Genomic DNA, 25,834 nt, shown 5'->3' with positions numbered 1-25,834 from the left:
ATCGGGGGTGCTGTGCAGCCAAAGGGCAACATTTCAGCTCTTCCTGGTTGCACAGAAAGGTGAGGACACATTACTTGCTCAGTTGCTGCAACTCCAGCAAAACCTGAATGGCTGAGCCTGATTCACTCAGCCCTAACTTACTGAAGTGTCCTTTATGGTGTCAATCTCCACTGCGGCAAATTCAAGGAGTCGCTGCCACCTGGGACACCTAAAAATTATCCAAGGAACAATTGCTATCCCAATGTCATGAGGAGGTAAGGAAAATGAAGAAAAAGTCTGCTGAGAGGAAAGCACTTCACTGCTTTCGATGTGGTCCAACAGCTGTAAATCATAGCTCGGTATTTGTAAACATTGCAGTTTGTTTCACAGCTGGGTACTTGAGATTTATTTAAGTGTGAAGGAAAAGGAAATCAAACAGTCCAGGCAGCTGGATGTGTAAGCTGTCAATCACAGCAATTTCTCATTGATGTGAATGAAAGCCTTGCAGAGCAAAGATCTGAGGGGGTTTAAACCCTGGAGATGCGGTTTTCGTTTTTGAGGAATTTACATCTGTTGCTTTCCCTGCCTGAGGCAGGAGGTGTAGGGCACAAGTCAATTTTAAAGTAGTGATTATTTTAACTATCTCTGTCTGCACTGCTCTCTGGCTCCCAGGTAGGGGTCCTTGTTATGAGGGAGGGAACGGTCTCTGATATGGAGAGTCTCTGCTACGGGGGGGGGGGGGGGGGGGGGGGGGCGGGGGGAGGAGGGGGGGTCTCTGCTATGGGGGAGGTCTCTGGTAGAGGCTCTGTTCTGGGGGTAGCTGGTGGGAGTCGGCTACCCTTGTACTGTTGGGGAGGGGGGGGGGGGGACCCAAGAAATTCCTGTGTTGGGGGGAGAATTGCACTTGAGGGATAAGTGGACCAACCACCGAACCTCGCTGTCGGGCCCCTGGCTCAATATGACGGCCAACAGCTTCATTCGCCAGGGAATCCCTTCCAATCCCTGCCATGCATAAATTTGCATGACAAAGGACAGTGAATCGCTTCTGGGCACCGCTCCCAGCGCAAGCGCAAATTAGAGGTAATTCATCTCTGGCAGGAGAACAAAGGGCTGGATTCTCCGATTTTGTGGCTAAGTGCCGACGCCAGCGTGGGAACTGTGGAGTTTTACGATGCCAAAATCGGTGCTGAACCCTCACCGGTCCTGGGACCAGTGAGGGGCTAGCAGCCACGGTGGGTAAAACTCCTGGGTCACATGCCAAAAATGGCTGGAGAATGGCCGGGGGCCGTGGCCGCATATGTGCACGGCGAAGACTTGCGGCGGTCGTGCCATACATGGCGCCGGCCATGTGCGGAGCTTACCTGCCAAATACTGCCCCACTGGCCATCCCCCACCAGTCCCCCAGCCCTCGCGGATGCCCCCCCCCCTACCAGCAGCTTGGCTCCCACCAACTGTGGTGGTGCTGGACACAGTCCGCAGCCTCCAAGCCGGGTTCCCGATCGCTGAGACCACACGTTCCCGCGTGGTCAGGAAGCCGGATCATCGGGAGTGGAGCATTGAGGGATGGCGCGCGATGCCATTTTGGAGGGATGAAGAATAGAAAACCAGGGTCAAACCGGTGCCGCCCTCGATTTGGGCGTCGGAAGGGATTTTCCGTTGATTGCCGGTTACGATATCGGCATCGGGCAATGGAGAATCAGGCAACCTCTCCCAAACAGAGAATTCAGCCCATTTCAAATTTTGCAGACTGCACAAAATTAGGTGGAAGTGTGAGGTGTGAGCAGGGTGCAAAGATGCATTAAGAAGATTTGGAGAGGTTAGGTAAGTAGGCAAAGATTTGTCAGATGGAATACAAAAGAAATGTGAGGTTATCCGTTTTGAATTCCCCGCCTTCGGGATTTTCCGTTGCACGGGCAGCCCGGGGGTTCCTGACGGCATGGGGCTGCCCACAATGGGAAACTCCGCTGGCCACCGGCAAGACGGAGAATCCCGCCCGAAGAGTTCTTAAATGGAAGTGTTACACTTCAGCCAGCCAATGGGCTTTCCTCTGTGGGCACCCCCCACGCCTTTGGGAAATCCTCGGACGTGAGTGTGTTACCGGCGAAATGGAGGATCCCGCTGACAGAGAATCCAGCCCATAATTCCTGGGATGGAGGAATTGTCCTCTGGAGAAAGATCAAATAGAATGGGCCTTTATTCTCTGGAGTTTAGACGAATCAGAAGTGATTTTTTAAAAATTCATTCACGAGATGTGGGTGTCGCTGGTTAGGCCAGCATTTATTGCCCATACCTAGTTGCCCTTCAGGAGGTGGTGGTGAGTTGCCTTCTTGAACCGCTGCAGTCATTGAGGTGTAGGTACACCCACTGTGCTGTTAATGAGGGAGTTCCAGGATTTTGACCCAGCGACAGTGAAGGAACGGTGATATATTTCCAAGTCAGGATGGTGAGTGGCTTGGAGGGGAACCTCCAGGTGGTGGGGTTCCCAGGTGCTCTTGTTCTTCTAGATGGTAGTCGTCGTGGGTTTGGAAGGTGACGTCTAAGGAACCTTGGTGAGTTACAGCAGTACACCAAGTAGATCCATTATGGGCCAGGGTTGAGAGAAAACCAAAGTATATCATGGAGTTCACCTGACCCACAACTTTAAATAGATTTTGATTATGGGGAGCACAAGGCCCCACAAGGGCGCGGGGCGATTGGACCCCGGGGGGGGGGTGCCCCCACGGGGTGCCTCCACGGTGGCCAGGCCCGCGATCGGGGCCCCCCGCTCAGACGCCGGGCCAGTGCCCTGGGTGCACTCTTTCTCCTCCGCCGCCGCCACGGCCTCCGCCATGGCGGAAGTGGAAGAGAAACCCACATCGCGAATGCGCCGGTGGTGATGTCAGCGGCAGCTGGCCGCTGACGTCACCGCCGGCGCATGCGCCGACCGGCAAAAGCCTTTCGGCCAGCCCCGCTGCCGGGCGGCGGTCCTGAAAGGCCGCTGGCGCTGGTTTTTTGCGCCAGTCTTCTGGTGCCAACCGCTCCGGCGCGGGGCTGGCCCCCAAAAGTACGGAGAATTCCCCACCTTTGGGGAGGCCCGACCCCGGAGTGGTTGGCGCCACTCCCCTTACGCCGGGACCCCCTGTCACGCCGGGTAGGGGAGAATCCCGCCCCAGCTCTCTGTTCAGTCAGTATGAAGGTAGCTTTTAAAAATGGCACCATTAACCTCCCTGACAGTGTCTGTCAGCCATTATTGCCTAGCTCCCCTACTGGCCTGCTGCTAATTGGCTGTATCGCAGAAGATCTCCCTTATCTGCCCTTTCTGTCACTTATCCAAAAATGTTTGATAGAAGTTGATCAGCCATAACTTTTGCTTTTGGAATCTATGTTGAGTACTCTATTAACGTTTTGGTTTCTAGATGTTTTCAATTACATTTTTGATGAACAATTCTATTATCTTTTCTATCACCAGTGTAAAGCTAATTGGTCCAGTGCTTTTAAACTTGTTCCAACTCCTATTTTACATCTCATTAGCTGTCTCTCAATCCTCTGACACTATTCCTTTTTCTAATTAATTTTTTATATATAATATCACCTTTTTTAAATCTCTCAGCAAACTTCTTTTTATATGTTAGATACAGCCCATCCAGGACAAAGATTTTATCTTCTTTAAGTTTGTTTAGTTTATCAATTCTCTCACCGCATTCTCTCTTAAATGTCTCTATGGTCAAAATTATCTGTCTTCTCTCATTGGCTGAAAGGCCTAAAGACTGGAATGCCAAATTTTCCATTCTCACTTACAGCTGGTCCCACCTCAGACGTCATTGGAGAATCCCGCCATGTATCTTTTTTGATCTCTTCTTCGAATGTAATGGCTACTGGCTGGAATTCTCCAGCTGTTGCGATTCGCTTTTCCCGCTGACAGTGCACCCCCACCCGTAGGTTTTCCCGAGCATGGGGTGGCTTCAATGAGAAACCCCACTGACAAGCAGCAGGAAGGTAGAATCCCATCACCAGCGACTGGAGAATCCAGCCCACCATGTTAGCTACCATGGTAAATACTGGGGCAAACTATTTAGTATCTCTGCCATTTTGCTGTCTTTATCTGTGAGGTAGCTATGCATAAACCTGAGTAACCCTATCCCTGTCTGATTTTTCTTTGTTTATTTGTATGGACAATATTTTACTATTCCTTGATTACTTAATTTAATTTCTAATTTTTCTTCTGATTCATTTCCATTATTAGATCCACCAGATATATCCTGGGTAAAAAAGGATGGAAGAAAAGGCAAACATTGCAAAACCCCTACTGCTTGTACCCCTATTGATATCTGTACTTGCTCATTTGTTTGGGGTGGATGAAATCCTCCATGATTTTGATTATGGGGAGCACAAGGCCCCACAAGGGCGTGGGGCGATTGGACCCCGGGGGGTGCCCCCACGGGGTGCCTCCACGGTGGCCAGGCCCGCGATCGGGGCCCCCCGCTCAGACGCCGGGCCCATTGGGGCAGCAAGGTAGCATGGTGGTTAGCATAAATGCTTCACAGCTCCAGGGTCCCAGGTTCAATTCCCGGCTGGGTCACTGTCTGTGTGGAGTCTGCACGTCCTCCCCCTGTGTGCGTGGGTTTCCTCCGGGTGCTCCGGTTTCCTCCCACAGTCCAAAGATGTGCGGGTTAGGTGGATTGGCCATGCAAAATTGCCCGTAGTGTCCTTATAAAAGTAAGGTTAAGGGGTGGGGTTGTTGGGTTACGGGTATAGGGTGGATACGTGGGTTTGAGTAGGGTGATCATTGCTCGGCACAACATTGAGGGCTGAAGGGCCTGTTCTGTGCTGTACTGTTCTATGTTCTATAATTATTCTATATTCTTTGCTCATTTCACATATCTTCATACATACCTGTTTATTCCAAACTTACCTTAGCTGTTCCAGCCCAGTGTTCCTTCCTGAGTGACACCATGGGCGCAATTCTACGGAAATATTTCTAAGTGTTGTAGCGACTGGAATAACTGCGAGCTCCCCCGCGCTCGGCCCAGTGAGGCCGGTAATGCAATTCAACATTAATTGGCACACTTAACAAGGCCTCGCGGGCTTCTCTCCACAAATAACGCCTCAACAGCTGATTTGCCGGAATCGCGCTCGCCAGCCCCTTGCTAACAAGGTCCAGCAGCACTTAAACTGCACTTGCACAGCCAACCCCAGCCAGCTCGCAATAATGGCGCCGAGGAGACAAGCTCCAAGATTCAGATATGCTGACTTGAGGAGCTTCCTGGAAGCGGAGGAGGGATGTCCTGTTCCCTGAGGGTTCCCGAGGGTGAGCCACAAGAGCCTGGGCCGAGGTTGCGGCAGCCATCAGCTCTGGGAGTGTGACCAGGCAGGAGGACTGGCCTTCAGTACAGGGCAGCACGATTGAGTAGGCACCACAGCCCCCCCCCCCCCAACCTTCTCCCTCCCCTCCAACCTTCCTTCACCCCCCACTCCATTCAACCCTCCTTCACACACACCCCTCCCACAACTGTGAACCACGCATGTGTGTCCTCAGGAAAAGTTCTCCCACAATCAATGGGAGAGGACTCAGACTGACAGTGGGGTGTCGGACATCAGAATCCTCACCACCTTCGAGGATTGGACCCTGAAGATGACTGCTGTGGCTGAAGACAGGGCGGTCACCTACGCGGAGGGTGACACCCGCCGCAGGGGTGAGGAACCACCGGGCTCCACCTGGACAACCTGTCAAATGTGAGTACTGATTGCCATACTGACTGACCCATCCCTTCCACTGACCACATGTCCATTCACCCGCAGGTCCTCCAGCCAATGGAGCCAGCCCATATCGGGCTGCACTCCCTCCTGACTCCGAGGAGAACACCTCGGAGGGGAGCTCCGGGGATGCAACTATTATACTCGCGGCACAGCTGCCATATCCTCCGCCAGCGTAGATACACACACTTCGGTGGGAAATACCAGTGGTCAGGCAGCTGGGGCACAATCTGGTGAGCACAACACAGCTGATAATGCACATCTGGTGGAGGCAGATAGCATTTGGAGGAGGGCTGCTGGTTCTCTGGCCAACACTGCTCGGGTGGCGACCGCAGAGGACAGCCTGGTGCACGATGTTGGCAGCATGATTGAAGGTGTCTGAGGTGCCGTGCACTCTCTGACAGTCATGGCTGAGGGTCTCGACAGAATGTCTGCCTCGCTGGGGGATGTCACCCAGTACCAGGCTGAAATTATGAGGTTTAGCAGGACATGTCCTGCTCTCAGTTGGGAAAGACCGAGGCGCTGTGGAGCTTGTCCCAGTCACAGGTTGGCATTGCTGAAGCATTGCTGAGTGTGGCCCGGTCACTGGGGGATGAGTCCCAGTCACTGAGGAGCATCGCCGAGGGCGTCGACACAATGGTGCAAACCATAGGGAACCGCCAGGGCTGGCAGAGCCAGATGATACAGGGGCAGCCGGGACTCAAACCAGCTGCCCCTCCGCCCCAAGGTGGACCCCAAGGCCCTATGGGCACTAGCCGGGAGGAAGGGGCACTGAGTGCCAACCAGGACCGTCCCAATGAGTGGCAACGATGGGCACCAGCTTCCCCTAGGTCCACCCTTCTGATGAAGCTGTGTTTCACAGTAAGAACACAGTACAGGGCAGCACGGCTGTGCATGTGCCGGTGACACAGGAGCTGGCCCAAGAGCCCCCAGAGGACGCCTTCCAGGGTCATCGAGGGCCACGGGATGAGGTAGGCAGTTGGCAGCCTCCACCTCAGATGTGCAACCTGGTGTCACACCTATACATAGTGGTGGAGGTAGGAGGGCCAGGATCATTGAGGGCACTGGGGGAGGGGGAGGAGATTGGGGGAGTAGATAGGAGGTAGGGAGGGCAGGGTTTGGGGTGGAGGGGTGGCACCACCGGAGTGGGGTATTGTACCGCACATTAAACCCCTTTGTGCACAACCATTATGATGCCTCTGTCACTTTCTTCCGCAATGCGAGCTGACCCCCGGACCCTTTGTTGCTCGTTCTGGGTGAGTGTGCTTAACACTCAATTTTGCTCTGTTTCGTTCGTTAGCTTTGGAGTCACCAGGTATCGCTAAGATACCGCCACAACTTTCAAGATCAAGTTCAAAGCAATAAAACCATACACCAATTAGTAAGTTCAAACAAGACACGTTTATTATATTACAGTAATCTACTAATCATGCATATAAAACTATAAGACTCGGCTAATCCTACCAATACTAGGCCAAATACTTATCTGGATAAGGGGACTGCCGGATCAGGGAACAACGGCTTCTAGCTTTGTCCAGGGTCCGCAGGCTTCCAGTGGTTATGGTCTAAAGGGGTCAGGAGTGTCTATTCCCGTAGCGTGCGTTGTGACTTACTTGCTGGCGGCTTCTGCCCAGACCTCTCCTGCACAAGGTTCTTCTGCTGCAATGGCATTCTGCTGGGAGGGCTGGCTGGTCAAGGAGAGGCTGACAGAGAGAGAGAGCTGGGGTCGCGGTCTCTGTCTTATACTCCTCTCAGGGTCTTGCACCCACCTGGGTGGACCCTCTATACTCTCGTAATTGATTGGGTCTCTTCCCAATCGATTGATTTGAATTCCCCAATAACGTGGCAGTATTTCGATCACTGGGGCGGTTCTTGGGACTTATTGTTTTGGGCTTCTTTGGCGCCGAAAATTCTAGCCTTCCATTGAATGTATCGATTTGTGTTAACTTGTTTCTTTTGTGCCTGGGGATCGCCCGGTATCGCCTCATTAATATGTTAACTGTTTTCTTTTCATAGTGCTGTCTGATTTCTGCAACAGTCAAAACTGGTTTCTGCAGCAGTCCAAATATGCAAGCGCTCTGCAAGCTGCTTGCTTTTTACAACCTGTCCATTTTCCCTGCATTCCTTGCAATCTTCCATTTTGTGTTTGGGCAGTGGTCACCCCAGGTGGCTACACTCCTTTGCCCATCTCTCCAGGCATCACCACTCCCTGTGCACCCACCCACCCTCCAGCCCTGAACATGTCCCCGGAGCTATGACCCATCCCCTGGGTGTTCGCGTGTTGTGTGTGTGGTATTGCCTCCCGCAGTGCTCAGGTACAGTGTTCGGCATCAGGGTGTGATTGGGATGCTGGGCAATGACCCCCCCCCCCCCCCCCCCCCCCCCCCCACACACACATGTTGCATCCACGGGAATCCACTTGGCATGTGTGAAGTGCTCACTTAACCACAATTGCCAATTCCCTAACAGCGATAGCCTTCAGCCGCACAGCCAGAGGCTTCAGCAGTCAGTGGGGGTTATGGGTGGTCGTTGGGGCAGATGGGCAGGGACAAGGGTTGGCCCCGAAATGGGGAACACATGATCCAGGAACTGGAATGGGGGTTCCGTGAGCAGTTGCTCCCCGGTTACCCCCCCCATCGCCTCCCCTGAACCTCCCATGATGACCCCCCCCTCTGCAGAGCCCCCCCCCTGCTGAGCACTGATGCAGCAAGCCCAGCACCCCGGGATTTTTGACTGTGAGCAAAGATGGCTACTCACCTCCTTGGGTCCCCACAGAAGCCTTTCCGCCAGGTTCACGTTTTACAAAAGGAGTACTAATCGGTGCCAGTGAGAGCACTTGCTGAGGAGGCTGCTGAATGACTGGAGGTCGTTGGATATGTGGTGGCTCCTATTAATTATATGAAAATAGGGCTTAAGTGGTGATAATTGATTTTTTTGCCATGCTTTGGCGAGATCCCGATTTTGTCTACTGGAGCGCACCGGTTGCATCGCAAACTGTTTGTCACCTGGCACAGAACTCATTTTTGGCCTCTCCCACTATTCACCAGCTTCGTTACGCTTGAGCAAGAGCGTAACGAGGCCGGAGAATTGTATCTCATAATTATGTTATATGAATGCATTTGATCATATGTGAATAAATATGTCATCAAAATAACATTGGAGTGAAATCATACTTTGCAACATTAGCACAAGGTCTGTCATTGCCTGTTATTTTCGTGGAGACACAAACTAGTAAAGTACCGAGATTGAAATGTCATGTGAATATGTCAGTATTTGCATGTTAATCTCACACAATATGACCTCAGCCCACTCATTGTACACTTTAACTTTTTACTTGCTTTTTCAGATGATTTCATTGCAGGAACTCAATTGCAGTATTTCCCACATTGACTGTGAACTAGAAATAAACATGACATTTCACTATAAACAAGTAAAGAAACACAAAATAGTTTTATGGCTTTGCTCTCTAAGGATCCAAACATACTATTATTTATTATACTTGCATTTCACAAACACTAACCTTTGGTTGACCCTGTCAATGAAAAGAAGAAAACTTGCATTTATACAGTTCCTTCCATTATCTCAGGATGTCCTAAAGCACTGACCAATGAAGTTCTTTTGACCTGTAGTCATTGTAGTAATGTTGGAAAGGCAGGAGCCAATTTGCAAAAAAGAAGGTCCCATGATAATGAATTTTATCCATTAGAGTTAGCATATCTGTCACCATTATAGTGCTGGAGCAGCTCCATAAAGCTTACAGAGACAGAAAGTATTAGAGATTAGTTTAATTTTTCCTGTTCCAACCCAACCAAAACCCCACCCGAAAGGTTAATCATTAATTGATAGAAATTTATTTTCAATTCTCACCATGACAGCTTGTGAATGTAAATTCAGTTTTGAAAGAAGTTGAAAATGAAAAGCTGGTCTCAGTAAAAATGACTGTGAAGCTATTGGAATGTCATGTAGCGGCACAGTAACACAGTGGTTAGCACTGTTGCTTCACAGCTCCAGGGTCCCAGGTTCGATTCTCGGCTTGGGTCACTTTCTGTGCCGAGTCTGCACGTTCTCCCCGTGTGTGCGTGGGTTTCCTCCAGGTGCTCCGGTTATCTCCCACAGTCCAAAGATGTGCAGGTTAGGTGAATTGGATATTCTAAATTCTCCCTCTTGTGTACCCGAACAGGCACGGAATGTGGCGACTAGGGGATTTTCACAGTAACTTCATTGCAGTGTTAATGTAGGCTGACTTATGACAAGAAAGATTATTATTAAAATCTACTGGTCCACAAATGTCCTTTACAGAAAATCTTGTCTGGCCTCGCCTGGATGTGATTGGTTCTTCATTCTCCTCTGAAGATGCCTATCGTATCAAACTGCTTTTGCAAGTTCAAGAAGGTCCACCATCACCTTCTCTGGGCAACTAGGTGGGGCAATTAATATTGGCTTTCGCCACATCCCAAGAACCTTTTTTTTTAAAAGGCACTGTACCCACACAACAATCCGAGGATATCAGTAGAGTGCTATTTTTGATACACATTCAGAAGTTCCTCAACGTTTTCAGACCTGCTTGGTGTAAATGGAAGTCTTGGCGCTTGTGCCAAAAGGAATCTTTGTTTATAAGTATGAGTGTGAACATTTCTGATCAACTCTTTGACCAACACAAAAGCTCACAGACAAAGGTATTACTTTAAAAAGTCTAATTTTAGTTCCAAAATGGCTCACATTACAAAGGCAACCCTTGTTCAGATTGGCCACAAGATGGTTAGTGAGGAAAATAGAACAGTTGGTGCAATCGCTACATTTACTTTCCTGAAGTTGAAGCTGATACATGAAGCGATAAGTAGAAAAATTCAAAATGAAGGGGAGCATTTAAATAATGAAATTACCATCGGCTCAGTTACAATCATGCTAAACCTTCAATAATTAGGAGGCTGAACAGGTATTGCAGTGAGAGATACTTCAATAAGCAGGGTGATTGGTATAATAAATGAATAATTCAGTCATTGCTTAATGATATATTGTATGATTCGACTGTAACTCAGCATTTTCCTTGCATTGTAAAGACTATTTAGGAAAACTGGGTGACTCCTTTTTACCTAATGCAGTTCAAGAGGGATTGCACATGGTGGACAGTGCAATTCATCGCACAATGAAAAGGTAAGAGCATAAAACCTATTAAAAATAAATATTGCTGTTCAAATTCAAGTTAGACGAGTAGTTCTCATGCGGTCTTGCACAAGGGTTCCTGAGTTTCACAAAGGCTACCTCCAACCCCTGCTGTAATTTTGGCAAGGGGTCAACAGAAACTGGATTCCTAAATTTATTTGATCTAGTTGGACTTCATAGAATTTGCAGTGCAGAAGGAGGCCATTCGGCCCATCGAATCTGCACTGGCTCTTGGAAAGAGCACCCTACCCAAGGTCAACACCTCCACCCTATCCCCATAACCCAGTAACCCCACCCAACACTAAGGGCAATTTTGGGCACTATGGGCAATTTATCATGGCCAATCCACCTAACCTGCACATCTTTGGACTGTGGGAGGAAACCGGAGCACCCGGAGGAAACCCACGCACACACGAGGAGGATGTGCAGACTCCGCACAGACAGTGACCCAAGCCGGAATCGAACCAGGGACCCTGGAGCTGTGAAGCATTTGTGCTATCCACAATGCTACTGTGCTGCCCTGACTTGCAATAAACAAGCTTCCAGGAGCACTTCCTGTCTTGGGCTAATTGAGATGCTAAGGAATTTTGGGCCCTTCGTCCTTTTATTTATCCATTATAAATCCCTATGTCACATTTATAATGAAAACTGTCTATGTAAACTTGTCACAGTTTAATAACACCCTTCCATTAGCGAACACAAGATTAAAGGTCCCTTATAACTGAGGAAACATACTTGAAATTTAGCTGCAGATGACTTTTACGTTTATTTGATGACCTGAAGTTGAATTTTAATCCATATCTTTTTATTAAAACTGTAGAAAATATATACAAGGCCAAACAGTACAAACACTCATTTTGTGTTGGAGAAACAGGGTACCCTCCCCTCAATACCAATGTATTGGGAGGGGGAGTGGATACTCTGATTATTAAAACAGTTCACAACACATTTCTACAAAAAACAAATGGTACAAGCACTAAACTTTGCGCTGGAGAGACCAGATACCCTCGCCTCTGTACCAACAGAAGGGAAAGGAAGAGGGGTGTTGGGAGACAGAGGGGAAAGGAGGGTGGTGGGGATGGAGGGAGTCAGAGTGTTGGTGAAGGGGGGGGGGGGCAAATAAGGCACTGCCTGAACTATCTACAGAGGCAGTAAAACAAAAGAACCTTCAATTGTGATGTGCCAGATTCCGGGAGTCCCCCAGAGGGGGTGAGGGGCGATACAGTGTCAAGCACGAGTGAGATCCGCACCCCACAACAGAGCGCCTTGTGCACCCTGCGCTCCCGACACTGGGCGGCTGACAGCCTTCGGACAGTCGTCCTCTGGGCCTGCATCCTCCACCACACTAAGTGCAGCGGGCGACACGGGCTGACCAACCAACTCAGGGGCTGCCTTGATCCCGCCACCGGGATCATCGATAGACGGGATCTCCTCAGGCTCCTCCCGGGGTCCTGGGCCAGTGGGAGGCGGTGGTGCAGATGCCTGCTCCACCCCGTCGCCTGGTCACTGGAAGGCCCTGAAAATAACTCCGTAAACAGGCCCAGGATGATGGAGGAGGTGCTCGAAGACATGGGTTGGGACAGAGGGTCTTCCAAACTATAACCTACTAAGAACCAAAGAAGCATGGGGTTATCGCTGACCCCCTCCCCTGAGAAATTAAACAAGTCTGGGGTGCTAAATTGTACTGGATGGACGGGCCCTCTCGGGTCCTGTCCGACCCCTAAGCACCCTGCTCGGGGGACAGTGGCAGCTGCTGGGATTTCCTCAATATCCCCCCGCATCTTTTCTTCGAGGACTGGGGTGTGACATCTATGGAAAAGAACCTGGATTGACGCCGTTTGCAGGGGAGAGGGTCACACGCTGGGGAGACCTCTATCTCTGGATGCCCCTCCAGGCTGACTCCTTGTCCCTCAATGCTTCTCTCCAGAATTTGTGGCTGGAACACAGAGCACCCTCTGGTTCGAGGTCACACACTTCACTACCGCCACCCAGAGGGGCCTGCACAGATGTGTTGCTGGGCCCGGCATCCGATGCCGAAATGTCACCGGACTGAGGGTGTTGCTGGGTGATGGTGGGGTGAGGCGTAATGGTTGCATCCGGGTCAGTAGCCAGGGGCACTGGGTCAGTCAGTGTCTGAAGGATCCAAACCTGACCGCTGGCGAATCGCCCTGTTGGTCTTCCTCTCAGCCTTCCGGCCGTGCGGCTGCCCCCTCACCTCCACGCCAGTGGAAGTAGAGAGGGCGGCGGCACCATCAGCGGCAGTGTTAGAGGTGGGGCAATTTTTTCCAATATGTCCCACCTTCTTGCAGGCGTGGCACCGCACCCCACCTGTGGACCAGAAGATGCGATAGGTTTTGTCCCCAAAAGGGATCTCAAAATTCCCTCCTCCCAGGCCAGGCAAACAAAGACCTGGTGCCAGAATGAGAAAATATGCTTGACGGTGGGATCTTTGAGGCCGAGCGGGAGCGGTAACACCCCTGACCGTCCCTTCCCCAGTTGATGAAGGTGGGCGAGGAGGAGCTCCGTGGGAATAAAAGGCGGGACATTAGAGAGAATAACTCTCTCAGCAGTGGCCTCCAGCGGGTCCACCGCCAGGTAGATCCCATTCACCGTGAGCCCTTTTTCCAGGGCGAGGTGGACCACCGCTAAACTCTCAAAAAGAAGACAGCTTTGCCATACACCTTCGAGGCTGCAACTATGGCCGAAGGGCCAACAAACTCAACCATAGCACAGATGCAGGCCTCGATTAACATGGTAGGGTGGGCGTGGTACTTCACGCCAAGTTTTTGGGTCATGAGGCGAAATGGTGACCTAACCCCCGGAATGGTGGGATGGGTGGAGGCCACCACTCCCGCATAGATGGCTGTAGAGGGCCCCACTACCGCGTAGGCAGCGTTGTTGCCATCCCGATCAGTGGTGGACGATAGGGGAGAAAGTGGAGGGAGAGAGTAACTGAAGGGGAGGGGGGGGAAGGCACAGGAGGATGAGGCACAGGGGGATAGACTGCTGTGTGCCCCGAGTACAAGGGAGGGAAGGGGTGGGAGGAGCAGGACGTTAAGGTATAAAAGGGCAGGCCGGTGCCAAGGAAAGTTTGCGGGCTGGTCCCTCAAAAGGTCTTCGATCTAGCAGCAGGTGGGTGGGTGGGGGACAGAGTCTTCAGCCCAGCAAGGGCCCAGCAAAACAGTCCATGGATATTATCTCGGCCCGGCGTTATCGGCAGATGAAAACAAGATAAAGTCCAGTTGCACCAACCTTCCTCTCCTCTTCGTCCCCTTCCAAGTGTTGCAACAACCTGTTTTCTTGGAGGCCTCAGGCCCGAGGGCTCTGTAGGTGAAACAGGCAGCAAACTGCAAACAGTCCCTGCTTCAAGGGTCCTGTAGATGGAACAGGCAGCAAACAGTCCCGGCTCCTCCTCCTCCTCTCCTCCTTCTGCAGGCTCTGGAAATGCAGGGACGTAGGCCTTTCAATCAAGTCCCAGGCTGGAACTCTATCAACTCCAGGCCAGGCCAAACCTTCACCTGTGAAGACTGCTTTGCTTCTCTTGCAGCTCCCTGTAACATCCGGTGAGCTTCAGATAAACCAGGCAGCAGCAAATGTCATCCTCCCTCTCTCCTTTGTCCTTCACCCAGGCAATTCAGCAACCAGCAGCTCTGGACAAAGTTCTTTTAACTATCAAATACTCAAGTGGATTGTTCAGGTTGATAGAATCTGAAAGGATAATATTTAGCTTCATCATCAAAAATGCAACCAAAAACAGTCAGGGTTGTTCAATTGTCTAATGTAAACTAGAACTCCGAAGTTGGTAATTTATACTGGGTTTCACAATCAACCTCATTCAAAACATAATTGGCCAACAACCAGGTTAACACTTTGAAAATTAAAAAGTACTGATCCAGGGCTCCTTGTAACTTTCTTTAGTTTTTCACAACTTTCAGAAAACGCAACTAAGACAGATTATTATTTGAAGCAATGCCGACACATTTCAGTCATGGTATTCCTTTTTCTGTATCTTCATTTATCAGAGAAATTGATGCCACTGAACTGTCTTCTTCCATTGAGTTGCTGTCCTTTTTCAAGAGGCCACAAATTGAGAGTAAAAGGATTTCAAGAGCAGCTGAAATTATGGAAATGTCATTGTATCTGATCCAAAAGAAAGTGCACCAGAAATACAGACGATCAGCCAATGCTACTGGTGAGTGGGTCTTATCTATCCTCAGCATCAGAAAGAGTGTATGTAGGCGTGGATATTTCTGTTTCAATCCTGGACTCAGGATGAAGTGAGTCGGGATTCATTTTGTTGCCCAGGGCGGGATTCCCGGGTTCTCCAGCCACGTGTTTCACGGCGGGGTGCAGTTCCCTGGTGGGAACATTCTGCCTTCCCACCGCTGTCAATGGGATTTCCCATTGAAGCCAACTCATGCCACCGGGAAACCTGCAGGCGGGGGTGCGCTGCCAGTGGGAACGGAGAGTTCCAATAGCCGGAAAATTCTGGCCATCATCTAGTATTCGCAGGTGCTCACTGATGCTTAGTTTGAGTTCTGCCAAGACCACTCAGCTCCAGACCTCATTACAGCTTTGGACTGAACGTTGACAAAAATGCTGAACTCAATTTGAGATGAGAATGATTGCCCTTAACATCAAGGCAGCATTTCACTGAGTGTGGCATCAAGGAACCCGAGCAAAATTGGTGATAGTGGAATATTCTCCACTGGTTGGACTCATACCTGGCACAAAGGAAAATGGTTTTGGTTGTTGCAGGCCAATCAACTCAGTTCCAAGACATTACAGCAGGAGCTCCTCAGGGCAGTGTCCGAGGAAAATTATCTTCAGCTACTTCATCAGTGACCTTCCTCCATCATAAGCAGTAGTGTAATGGTATTGTCACTGGACTAGTAATCCAGCGACCCAGGGTATTAATGCTCAGGGAACCCAGGATCAAATCCCACCATGGCAGATGGTAAAATTTGAATTCAATACAAATCTGGAATTAAAAGTCTAACGATTGTTGATTGTCGTATAAACCCATCTGGTTCACTAATATCCTTTTAGGAAGGAACCCCACCTAACCTTTTTTTGGACACTGAGGGCAATTTATCATGGCCAGTCCACCTAATCTGCACATCTTTGGACTGTGGGAGGAAACCGGAGCACCAGGAGGAAACCCACACAGACACGGGGAAAACGTGCAGACTCCGCATAGACAAGTGACCCAAGCCGGGAATCAAACCTGGGACCCTGGAGCTGTGGAGCAACAGTGCTAACCACTGTGCTACCATGCTGCCGCCTCTCCTTGACATTCAACAGCATTACCATCACTGAAATTTAACTAGGCCAGCCATGTAAATACAGTGACTGTAAGAGCAGATCACAGCCTGAAATGAATAACTGATTTCCTTACTCCCAAAGTCTGTGCAGGAGTTTAATGGAATATGCTGTCCTTGCTTCTCTGAGTGCAGCCCCAACAAATTCAAGAAGCTCAACACTATCCAGAAAAGCCTGTCCACTTCATCAGTGCGCAATGAAGCACTTTAAGAATTCACTCCCTCTACCACTGACACACATTGGCAGTAATGTGTATCATTTACAAGATGCATTGTAGAAACTCACTAAGGTTCCTTTGCAGCAGTTTCCAAACCCATGACCTCGACCATCTAGAAGGGCAAGGACAGTGGATATGGGAACATGACCATTCAATTTCCTCGTAAAGCGCACATTATCATGACTTGGAAATATATTGGCATTCTTTCACTGTCACTGGGTCAAAATCCTGGAACTCCCTTCTTGACAACACTGCAGGAGAACCTACATAGATGAACCTATAGAGGGTTATCTATCACCACCTTCTCAAGGACAATTAGTGGTGAGCAATTAATGCTGTCCTTGTCAGTGATGTTTCCATCCCATTATAGAAAGAAAACTGGTAACTTGGAAATGTTGAATAAAGCTCAGATTTTCCAGCTTCACTTTAAGGATCTGGACATGATAGACAAGGCTGTTATTTGATGCACATTCCTAATTTCTCAAAGAAGACAGTGACAGGACTGAGTTAGGTCAAGTTGGAGAACGGTTAAGAGTCAACCATGCTGTTGATGGACTGGGGTCACGTGAGGACCTGAGTGGGTAAGGTCATCAGTGAATTTATTGGCTTCATCCAACAATCTGACAGATTCAAGGTCACTTCATCTTTGTGTTTTAGAACGGTGAAGTTGAATTCAGACTGCCCCACTGAGGTTATAGCTCACAGTTCTTGGATTATTAGTCCAGCCTATGAATCAATAAGCAAGTAACAAAGCCTCTACACTACAATACCTAATAATCTGGTATTAACTGTCTGGAGTTGGACTTTTACTTGACAAAACACCACTGCCAGCAGAAGGTAGTGCTTTTCACCCCACCAATCTATAAAAAGATTCCTGGAGGTCAACTTCTGTTCTATGGATAAATTGTTTGAGATTTCTTCACTTGGGGAAGAGAAGTTTGAGAGGAGATTTAAAAGATGTATTCAAAATTATGACTGGTCTGAAAAGAGCAGATAGGGGACGGCATGGTAGCACAGTGGGTAGCACTGTTGCTTCACAGCACCAGGGTCCAAGGTTCGATTCCTGCTTGGGTCACTGTGTGGAGTCTGCACGTTCTCCCTGTGTCTGCGTGGGTTTCCTCCGGGTGCTCCGATTTCCTCCCACATGTCTTGAAAGACGTGCAATTAGGTGAATTGGACATTCTGTGTATCCGAACAGGAATCAGAGTGTGGCAACTCGGGGATTTTCACAGTAACTTCATTGCAATGTTAATGTAAGCCTATTTATGACAATAATAAAGATTATTATTATAAACTGTTCCAACTGGTGAAAAGATTGAGAACGAGAGAGCAGAGATTTCAAGTAATTGGCAAAAATAGCAAAAGCGACAAAAAGCAGACCACCTTTTTCACACAGCAAGTGGTTGAGGTCTAGAAAGTGTTGCCTGAGTGTGTGGCGGAGACGGGATCATTCAAGGCATTCAAAAGTGAATTAGATTGTTATCTGTAAAGGAAGAATGTGGAGGGCCACAGGGAGAAGGCTGGGGAATGGTACGAGATAGATTTCTCATTTGGAGAGCTGGACAACATGGCAGCGTGGCTTCCTTCCATGCTGCAACAGTTCTGCGATTCTGTGAACAGGATGATGTGCCACATCTACTCTTGTTAGCTTGTTTAATAAAACTTAGCAAAACCTTTAGAAATTCGATTAAACAAATCATTGGATAAAAGCGCTGGAGTAGTTAAAGAGTGTACTACCTGTTTTAAATGTCCCTTCCAGTTCCCCATGAATTCCCCCATGGGATAGTTATTTTCTCTGCAAAGTTATTTGAAAATACATTTGCCAACAGGTTGACAGCATTGCTCCAGTTGATTACTTGAGAGTGACCAAATGATTTATCACTTACATTAGGCTGTTGCTGAATCTCATCAAATCTCTATTATCAGTAATCATGATTCCACTGGTGTAACAGTGCTGCAGGTACTTTACTGATGGGGAGACATCAAAATTTTTATTACATAGCATTACACCAAGATCTGAATGTATCATAGCTAATCGTGTACTTTATATGAATCTGCAGTGGCCTTGGCATTATCTAAGCCCAATTAGTAGATAGATTATTGCTGTCAATAAATCTGATCCCTCAAGATAGCAGATCTTAATGAAAAATTCGGCCTCAATTCTTGGCAGCCGATCAGGTTTACCCAGTGCTGCACAAACTCTTAAACAGTACTACCTGGAGCATACTTTGTCTGTAATGAGTGCAGTTTGTAAGGGCTGAATAGAATTGCATCAACTGTAATTCGTTATTTGTCTTCATTCCAGTAGGAAAGACTGATAGATTTATTAGAATGAAGACACAGCTGAAAGGTTGCTCATTGTTATGGTCAGTATTTTGCAGTTTGTTACTGCTGACAACAGAAATAGACTAATTCATCAACTGTGTTTAACCATATATTCACATTGAGAGCTTGAAGAAATAGTACACTGGGAAATAGAAGAGAAATAGTCATTGTTAATTGTATTGATGGCAAATAAATTAAACAAGGCACTGTGGAGCCTCCTTCTCAATAATGGAGGAGTCCAGCACTTCTGTGCAAAAGACAAGGCTGAAGCATTCACAACAATCTTCAGCTAGAAGTGCCGATGGATGATCCATCTTAGTCCCCTCCGGAGGTCCCCAGAATCACAGATGTCAGTCTTCAGCCAATACGATTCACTCCACAGTGCTATAAAGTGGCATTTACTCATCAATAACCTGCTCACGGACGCTCAGTTTGAGTTCTGCCAGGGTCACTCAGCACTTGTCCTCATTACAGCCTTGGTTCAAACATGGACAAAAGATTGAATGCCAGAGGTGAGGTGAGAGTGACTGCCTTTGATATCATGGCATCATTTGACCAAGTATGGTATCTAGTACCTCTAGCTAAACTGGAATCAGTAGGAATCAAGGGGGAAAACTCTGGCTGCATTCAGACCTGGCACAAAAAAAGATAGTTGTGGTGATTAGAGGTCAATCATCTCAGCTCCAGGACATCACTGTAGGAGTTCCTCAGCGTAGTGTCCTATGCCCAACTATCTTCAGCTGCCTCATCAATGACCTCCCTTCCATCATAAGGTCAGAAGTGGGGTTGTTAGTAGGTGACTGCACAATGTTCAGCACCATTCGTGACTCTTCAGACAGTGAAGCAGTCTCTGTCCAAATGCAGCAAGACCCGGACAATATCCAGGCTTGAGCTAACAAGTGGTAAGGTATAAGTCTAGGGGCTGTTTAGCACAGGGCTAAATCGCTGGCTTTGAAAGCAAACCAAGCAGGCCAGCAGCACAGTTCGATTCCTGTAACAGCCTCCCCGAACAGGCGCCGGAATGTGGCGACTAGGGGCTTTTCACAGTAACTTCATTTGAAGCCTACTCGTGATAATAAGCGATTTTCATTTCATTTTCATTTCATTTCATATTCGCACCACACAAGTGGCAGGCAATGACCATCTCCTACAAGGGAGGATCTGACCACCCCCCTTGACATTCAATGGCATTATCATCACTGAATCCCCCACAATCAACATCCTGGGGGTTACCGTTGATAAGAAACTAAACTGCATTAATACTGTGGCTACCAGAGCAGGTCAAAGGCTCGGAATCATATGGTGAGTAACTCACTTCCTGACCGCCCCAAATCCAGTCCACTGTCGACAAGGCACAAGTCAGGAGTGTTATGGAATACTCTCCACTTGCCTGGATAAGTGCGGCTCCAACAGCACACAAGAAGCTCAACAGTATCCAGGACAAATGGGCGGGATCACCATTTAGCAAATCTGCATATTAGAGTGAGGCAGTAAGCCTCACTTAAATGTGCAGATTCCCAATGTACCTGAGGCATTGGGATTCAATCCCTTTCTCTTGGGGACCTAGGGGCCAGAGGGTATGACACTCATGGAGGGCTCTAAAGGGATCGGAGGCTCCTGTTGCATGCCCTTAAGATAGGGTGATGCCCTGACACTGCCGTTGCCACATGGGCACCCTGGCAGTGCCAGACTGACACCCTGGCAAGTTCCCCAGGTGGTGCTGGCAGAGGCTGTAAAGGTTGGCACTGCAAAGGTGCCAAGATTGCATTATTTGCAAGTAATCAGGCTGGGGTTCCCTGCCATGGGTGTTGGGGGGGGGGGGGGAGCCGGGGGTCTTTCCTATGCTGTATTTGGGCTGGAAGGGGAAGTAGGGGATCTTTTTAGGAGACTCGGAAATCGGGGGCCATTTAAAATTGCCGTCCCGATCTCTCACTACAACGGGACGTTCCGGCCAGCGGAGCTCCTCATTGTAAAAAATGGGGCTATGTGCTGCCTTGGCAGCACGTTCACCGTTTAGGCCCCTTATTCAAAATGAGTCGCGTTTTATAGCCACGTGTTTCTCGGCACTGTGAATGCCGGGAAACACGCGGCTAAACGTGCCCGCTCAGAGACTTTGTTCCCTTTCGGGACGATTGCGCCCCTAATGTCTGTTTCAGGCACAGGACTTGGCTTGAATACCTATTTTTTTGCAGTACAGTTACAGTACATTTCCAATATCATAAGAACACATATCAGCAAAATTATAATTGTTCAATGATTTTTTTGACTACAATCTTAGTTTATCTATTGAAAAATGATGCCAGAAAGCGTGCAAAAAACAAGGCCCCTTTATTTTCCCAATGGAAAATCTAGAGGGAATATGCTATTGATGTCTTTCACAACATCAGCATGGTAGCACGGTAGCACAGTGATTAGCACAGTTGCTTCACAGCTCCAGGGTCCCAGGTTCGATTCCCGGCTTGGGTCACTGTCTGTGCGGAGTTTGCACGTTCTCCCCGTGTCTGCGTGGGTTTCCTCCGGATGCTCCGGTTTCCTCCCACACTCCAAAGATGTGCAGGTTAAGTGGACTGGCCATGCTAAATTGCCCTTAGTGTCCAAAGAGGTCCAAACACTCCACCCTGTATGCTTCATCTGATGCCAGTGCTTATGTAGTTACATTGTATATCTTGTGTTGCCCTGTTATGTATTTTCTTTTATTCCCTTTTCTTCCCATGTACATAATGATCTATTGAGCAGCTTGCAGAAAAAGACATTTCACTGTACCTCGGTACACTTGACAATAAACAAATCCATTCCAAGAGGTTAGTTGGGGTTACTGGGTTAAGGGGATCGGATGGAGGCATGGGCTTAGGTAGGGTGCTCTTTTCAAGGGCTGGTGCAAACTCGATAGGCCAAATGGCCTCCTTCTGCACTGTAAAGTCTATGATAAGAAATTTTATTGATCCAAATTCTCTCAAATCACTTATTTACACCACTTTTAAAAAAATTTCCATTTCGTCTTAGATCTCCTTTCGCCAGATGTATTGAATGCTCTCGCAACCACATCAGGATGTTTACCTCACATGCAGCCTCTAACTTGCTCCAACAGTTGTTTGGCCAAAAAATACAGATTGATCAACGGAACTTGCAACAACAGGTTTCTGAAAATGTCTTCATTTACTCACATTGGCGTTCTGAATTATTATTCTGCTTGGATGTTTTTAATTGATAGGGCGGAATATTATTTGAACTTCCCCAAAAGATCTAATGCTCTTCAAGTGTCTGATTCTTGCCCTTGTTTTACACTGAACAATGTAAATATCTTAACCCAGCTCTTGTTGCTTACCATCCAAAACACAGTGATTTTTGTTTCTTCGCAAAGGCAGAAAGTGCTGACAATGAAAGCCCCAAGAGTGATATCCAAGGTCCACGTAAAATTAGCGATAGCTAACCACCATTACTTTTTCCATAACAGTGGTGTGAATGAAGGTGGTTTAATGAGGAAAGCCACAGTAAGTGGGGAAATAAAGAAGCATCCAGAAGTGAGTCAGATGATTGTTAGTTCAAGCCTTACTCCAGACAATTGAGCACAATGTGGAAGCTCACATTGCAGTGTAGCGCGAAGAACGTGCTGCACCGTCAGAGCCATTGTCTGCAACTTTAAATCAAAGAGCACTCTTGGTGGATGTACAAAATTTCATTGCATTATTCTAGTTCTCGCTCTATGTCTATATCCTGACCAATATTTATTCCGCAACATACATCAGTAAAACAAACTATCTAGTCATTTATCTAAATCCCGCTGAGGACACATTGTTGTGTGCAGATTGGCTGCTCCACGTCCTACATTCCAACATAGGCTAGCTACATTTCAAAACTACTTCATTGATTGTAACTCACTTTGGAACGCCCTGGACGTTGTGAAAGCTTTCCTTTTTAAATGAATCAAACTATCTTTTGGTTGTTACAAAAATTCAGATCTGTAATATTCAGCAGCAGATTGGTGAAAGTTACTGACAGGTTCAGGAGCTCCATTTTGGTCTCTACAGGGGATCAATAAGATGGTTTCTATCAACAATTCATTAACCTATTGCTATTCTTCTGGATGCATATTGATATGCAGATGGCCAAGTTGAGATATCAATAAAATGGATCGCATTACATTTTGGAAAATCCATTTTCTTTATGTTCACTTAACCACTTAGTTTTGCTGAATTGGGGACAAAAAAAACGTAACATTGCTCTCTTCTGCAGGTTGTCCAGTGAATAGGGCAATTGTCTAAGTTGAGGGGTGTATCGGGTTCGACTCTCAGCCAATACCAGGGATGATGCACCTAATTTTGTTTGGTGAACTTGTTGGGAACGCACATATATGCTCCCAGCAGTCAAATAGCCTGGTAATATTATTTGTCAAAGCTCCTCTGTGCACAATGATCAGTTGAAAGTACCAAAAGCTACCAATTCCTGTGGAACGTAACTCCAACATTGAGTCAATATCTTCAGCAGAGCAGCGGTGTGGATACAATAGACGAGATAATTAGATCACAACAAGCTGTTAAGATCCAGATAAACCGAGATATCTGATGTCAACCCACTTTGCTGCTTCTGCACAGATCTCGATAGTTTTAAACATGTTACACCAACAGTTTTAGCCTATTTTCCTCCTGTGTTCTCCCTCAATTCCCTGTAAACATTTCTTTCAGCCTCAGTTGTCATGGATCAGTACACGTAAGTACCATTCTGTCAGAAGAGCCACATCAAAGCCATAAATGTTTTGCAGAGGGCATCAATTTTTATTTGTTGCTCATCAAATTTATGCTAACCATTTGATGAATTAAATAAACGTTAAAGACTTGGGCAACTCTGTTGCCGCACCCCAGAATGAAACCCAAAAGAGTGGAGAGCGACATTGAATGGCGTCATCCCTATTAAACCTAACCAAATATGAAACATTTGTGCGTGCGATTCATCCACCGCAACGCTCCTGATGCAGAGCCAGCTGCAATCGGTGAATTGTGCGACAGGCCTAAACGGGCTCCGCACCAGGCAGCGGGCCGATTGTCAATCACATGACTCACTATGCCCGCCGTGATCTGGATCTCATCCCTGCTTACCGAATGTCCCCAGCGCCCGGGAGTCAATAGCCAAGCCTATGAGACCTCACCAGTGTACCGTTTAGCACTGCTTTCCACAAACATGAACTAGGCATGATGGCACCTCTGGGGATCCATAGCCCATTAGAGAGCTCCAGGTGGTCGGGGGCAGGGAAGGGTGTTACCCTGGCATTCCCACTGGCACATGGGCAGCCTGGCACCTGGTCACTGTCACCCTGGCAGCTTGGCAGTGCCAGCATGCCCAAGTGCCATTTTAGCACAGCCAGGGATCGAGCTCGGGGGGGTGCCTTGCCCATTGGAGGAGGGATGATGGGGTGTTCTAGGGACCTAAGGAAGGTTGGGATGTGAATGGAGGAGGGGGTCCAGAAAGCAGGGGGGGGGGATGAAAGGGGGGGTGGGCATGTAGAGATCAAAGCTGGATAAAAGCAAATTACTGCGGATGCTGGAATCTGAAACGAAAGGGAAAATGCTGGAAAATCTCAGCAAGCCTGGCAGCATCTGTAGGGGGAGAAAAGAGCTAACGTTTCAAGTCCGATGATATTTTGCCAAAGCTGCTTTGACAAAGAATCATCGGACTCGAAACGTTAGCTCTTTTCTCTCCCTACAGATGCTGCCAGACTTGCTGAGATTTTCCAGCATTTTCCCTTTCGGTAGAGATCAAAGCTGCCGTTCAAAATGGTGGCCCAAACTGCCATTCTTACTGGTGATTTGAATGTGAGGGATACACACGTTAGCTTCCTTGATCCAAGTTCTTCCCCCAGTGACTTCAGTTGAGGATGGGAGAAAATTGTAGAGTGAACATATTTCACATAAATGACAACAAAACAGCACGTGTGTTATAACTACAATTCCAAGGCATTTTTTAATGCATTGAAAAATTGAATTAACGGGACAGGAAGTATTAAAGTGGAAATCTTTCAAGGATTTAGCCAAGGAGAAGCATAAGTGACAATTCTGGCACTAAGATTAGCAAAATGGTTTGAACAAGGAATGCAAGCCATATGCCTGAAATTTTAGGATGGCAGGAACTTGAAGAGTTGGTGGGGAACACATCCATAGCCCAACAGCAGAAAATCGATTGACGTGTGGTCACAGCAGGGGGAAACTCCTGAGGCACAATAAACCGGCAAAGTGCCGGTGAATAGCGGGGTGAATCTCGGCACTGCAAATGTGGAGAAACACACTGCCAAACATGCCCAAAAGCCGACTCTTTCCGCTGAATCGCACCCCCTGTTTAGCTTCTGTAAGTGCCCATTTTTCTGTTATATCCTAAGGGAAGGGTGACTATTATTTTAAACTTCCCACTCTATGCAACTTCCCTCCTTAATGGTTTTGTGGTGGATATGCTGCTGAGCAGTACACACAGAGAGAGTCCAGGCATCATCCCCAAACTGTATTGAGGTAAGCTGAGGCAGTGGCGAAGACACTATAACTTGTCTCAGTTTCCCGTGGCTAGGGGGAGGGGGAAAATCTACCTGTACTCCCACTCCCGATCATTCCTCATGCCGGAAAATGCGCCTAATGTTGTGCATTATGCCAAACTCAACTGTGATGTTCGCTCATGGTGAACAACTTGACAAAAGCACACGATACAGGGATATGATTTGAATGTGGGGGATGCACAGGTTAGCTTCCTTGACAGGAAGTATTAAAGTGGACATCTTTCAAAGACTTGGCCAAGGAGAAGCATTTTAACTCTAATATAAGCAAAATGGTTGGAACAACAAGACATATGTGTGAATTTGTAGGATGTGGAGAGCTTGAAGAGTTGGTGGGGAACAGATCCATAGAATCCCTACAGTACGGAAGGAGGCCATTCGGCCCATCAAGTTTGCACTGACCCTCCAAAAATGTACTCTACGCAGGCCCACTACCCCGCCCTATCCCCGTAACTCAACCTAACCTGCGTAACTTTGAATACTATGGGCTAATTTAGAATGGCCAATCCACCTAACCTGCACATATTTGGACTGTGGGAGGAAACCAGAGCACCCAGAGGAAA

The 25,834-nt window shown here is 48.0% G+C and overlaps 1 protein-coding gene across 1 annotated transcript in view; it reads left to right on the top strand.

Moving 5' to 3' along the window:
- tpo (thyroid peroxidase) overlaps nucleotides 1–25,834 on the top strand; it is a 124,279-nt gene that overhangs the window by 4,873 nt on the left and 93,572 nt on the right. Inside the window, exons 3-5 of the mRNA XM_038798812.1 lie at nucleotides 10,773–10,866; nucleotides 14,898–15,067; nucleotides 21,743–21,875. Coding sequence (XP_038654740.1) covers nucleotides 10,773–10,866; nucleotides 14,898–15,067; nucleotides 21,743–21,875 — 397 coding nt within the window. The remainder of the gene's footprint in view (nucleotides 1–10,772; nucleotides 10,867–14,897; nucleotides 15,068–21,742; nucleotides 21,876–25,834) is intronic.

The sequence above is a fragment of the Scyliorhinus canicula genome, chromosome 6 (assembly GCF_902713615.1).
Source record: "Scyliorhinus canicula chromosome 6, sScyCan1.1, whole genome shotgun sequence".
Classification (NCBI taxonomy): Eukaryota; Metazoa; Chordata; class Chondrichthyes; order Carcharhiniformes; family Scyliorhinidae; genus Scyliorhinus; species Scyliorhinus canicula.
The sequence above is the reverse complement of the archived record's forward strand: the minus strand, read 5'-3'. Positions and strand labels throughout refer to the sequence as shown.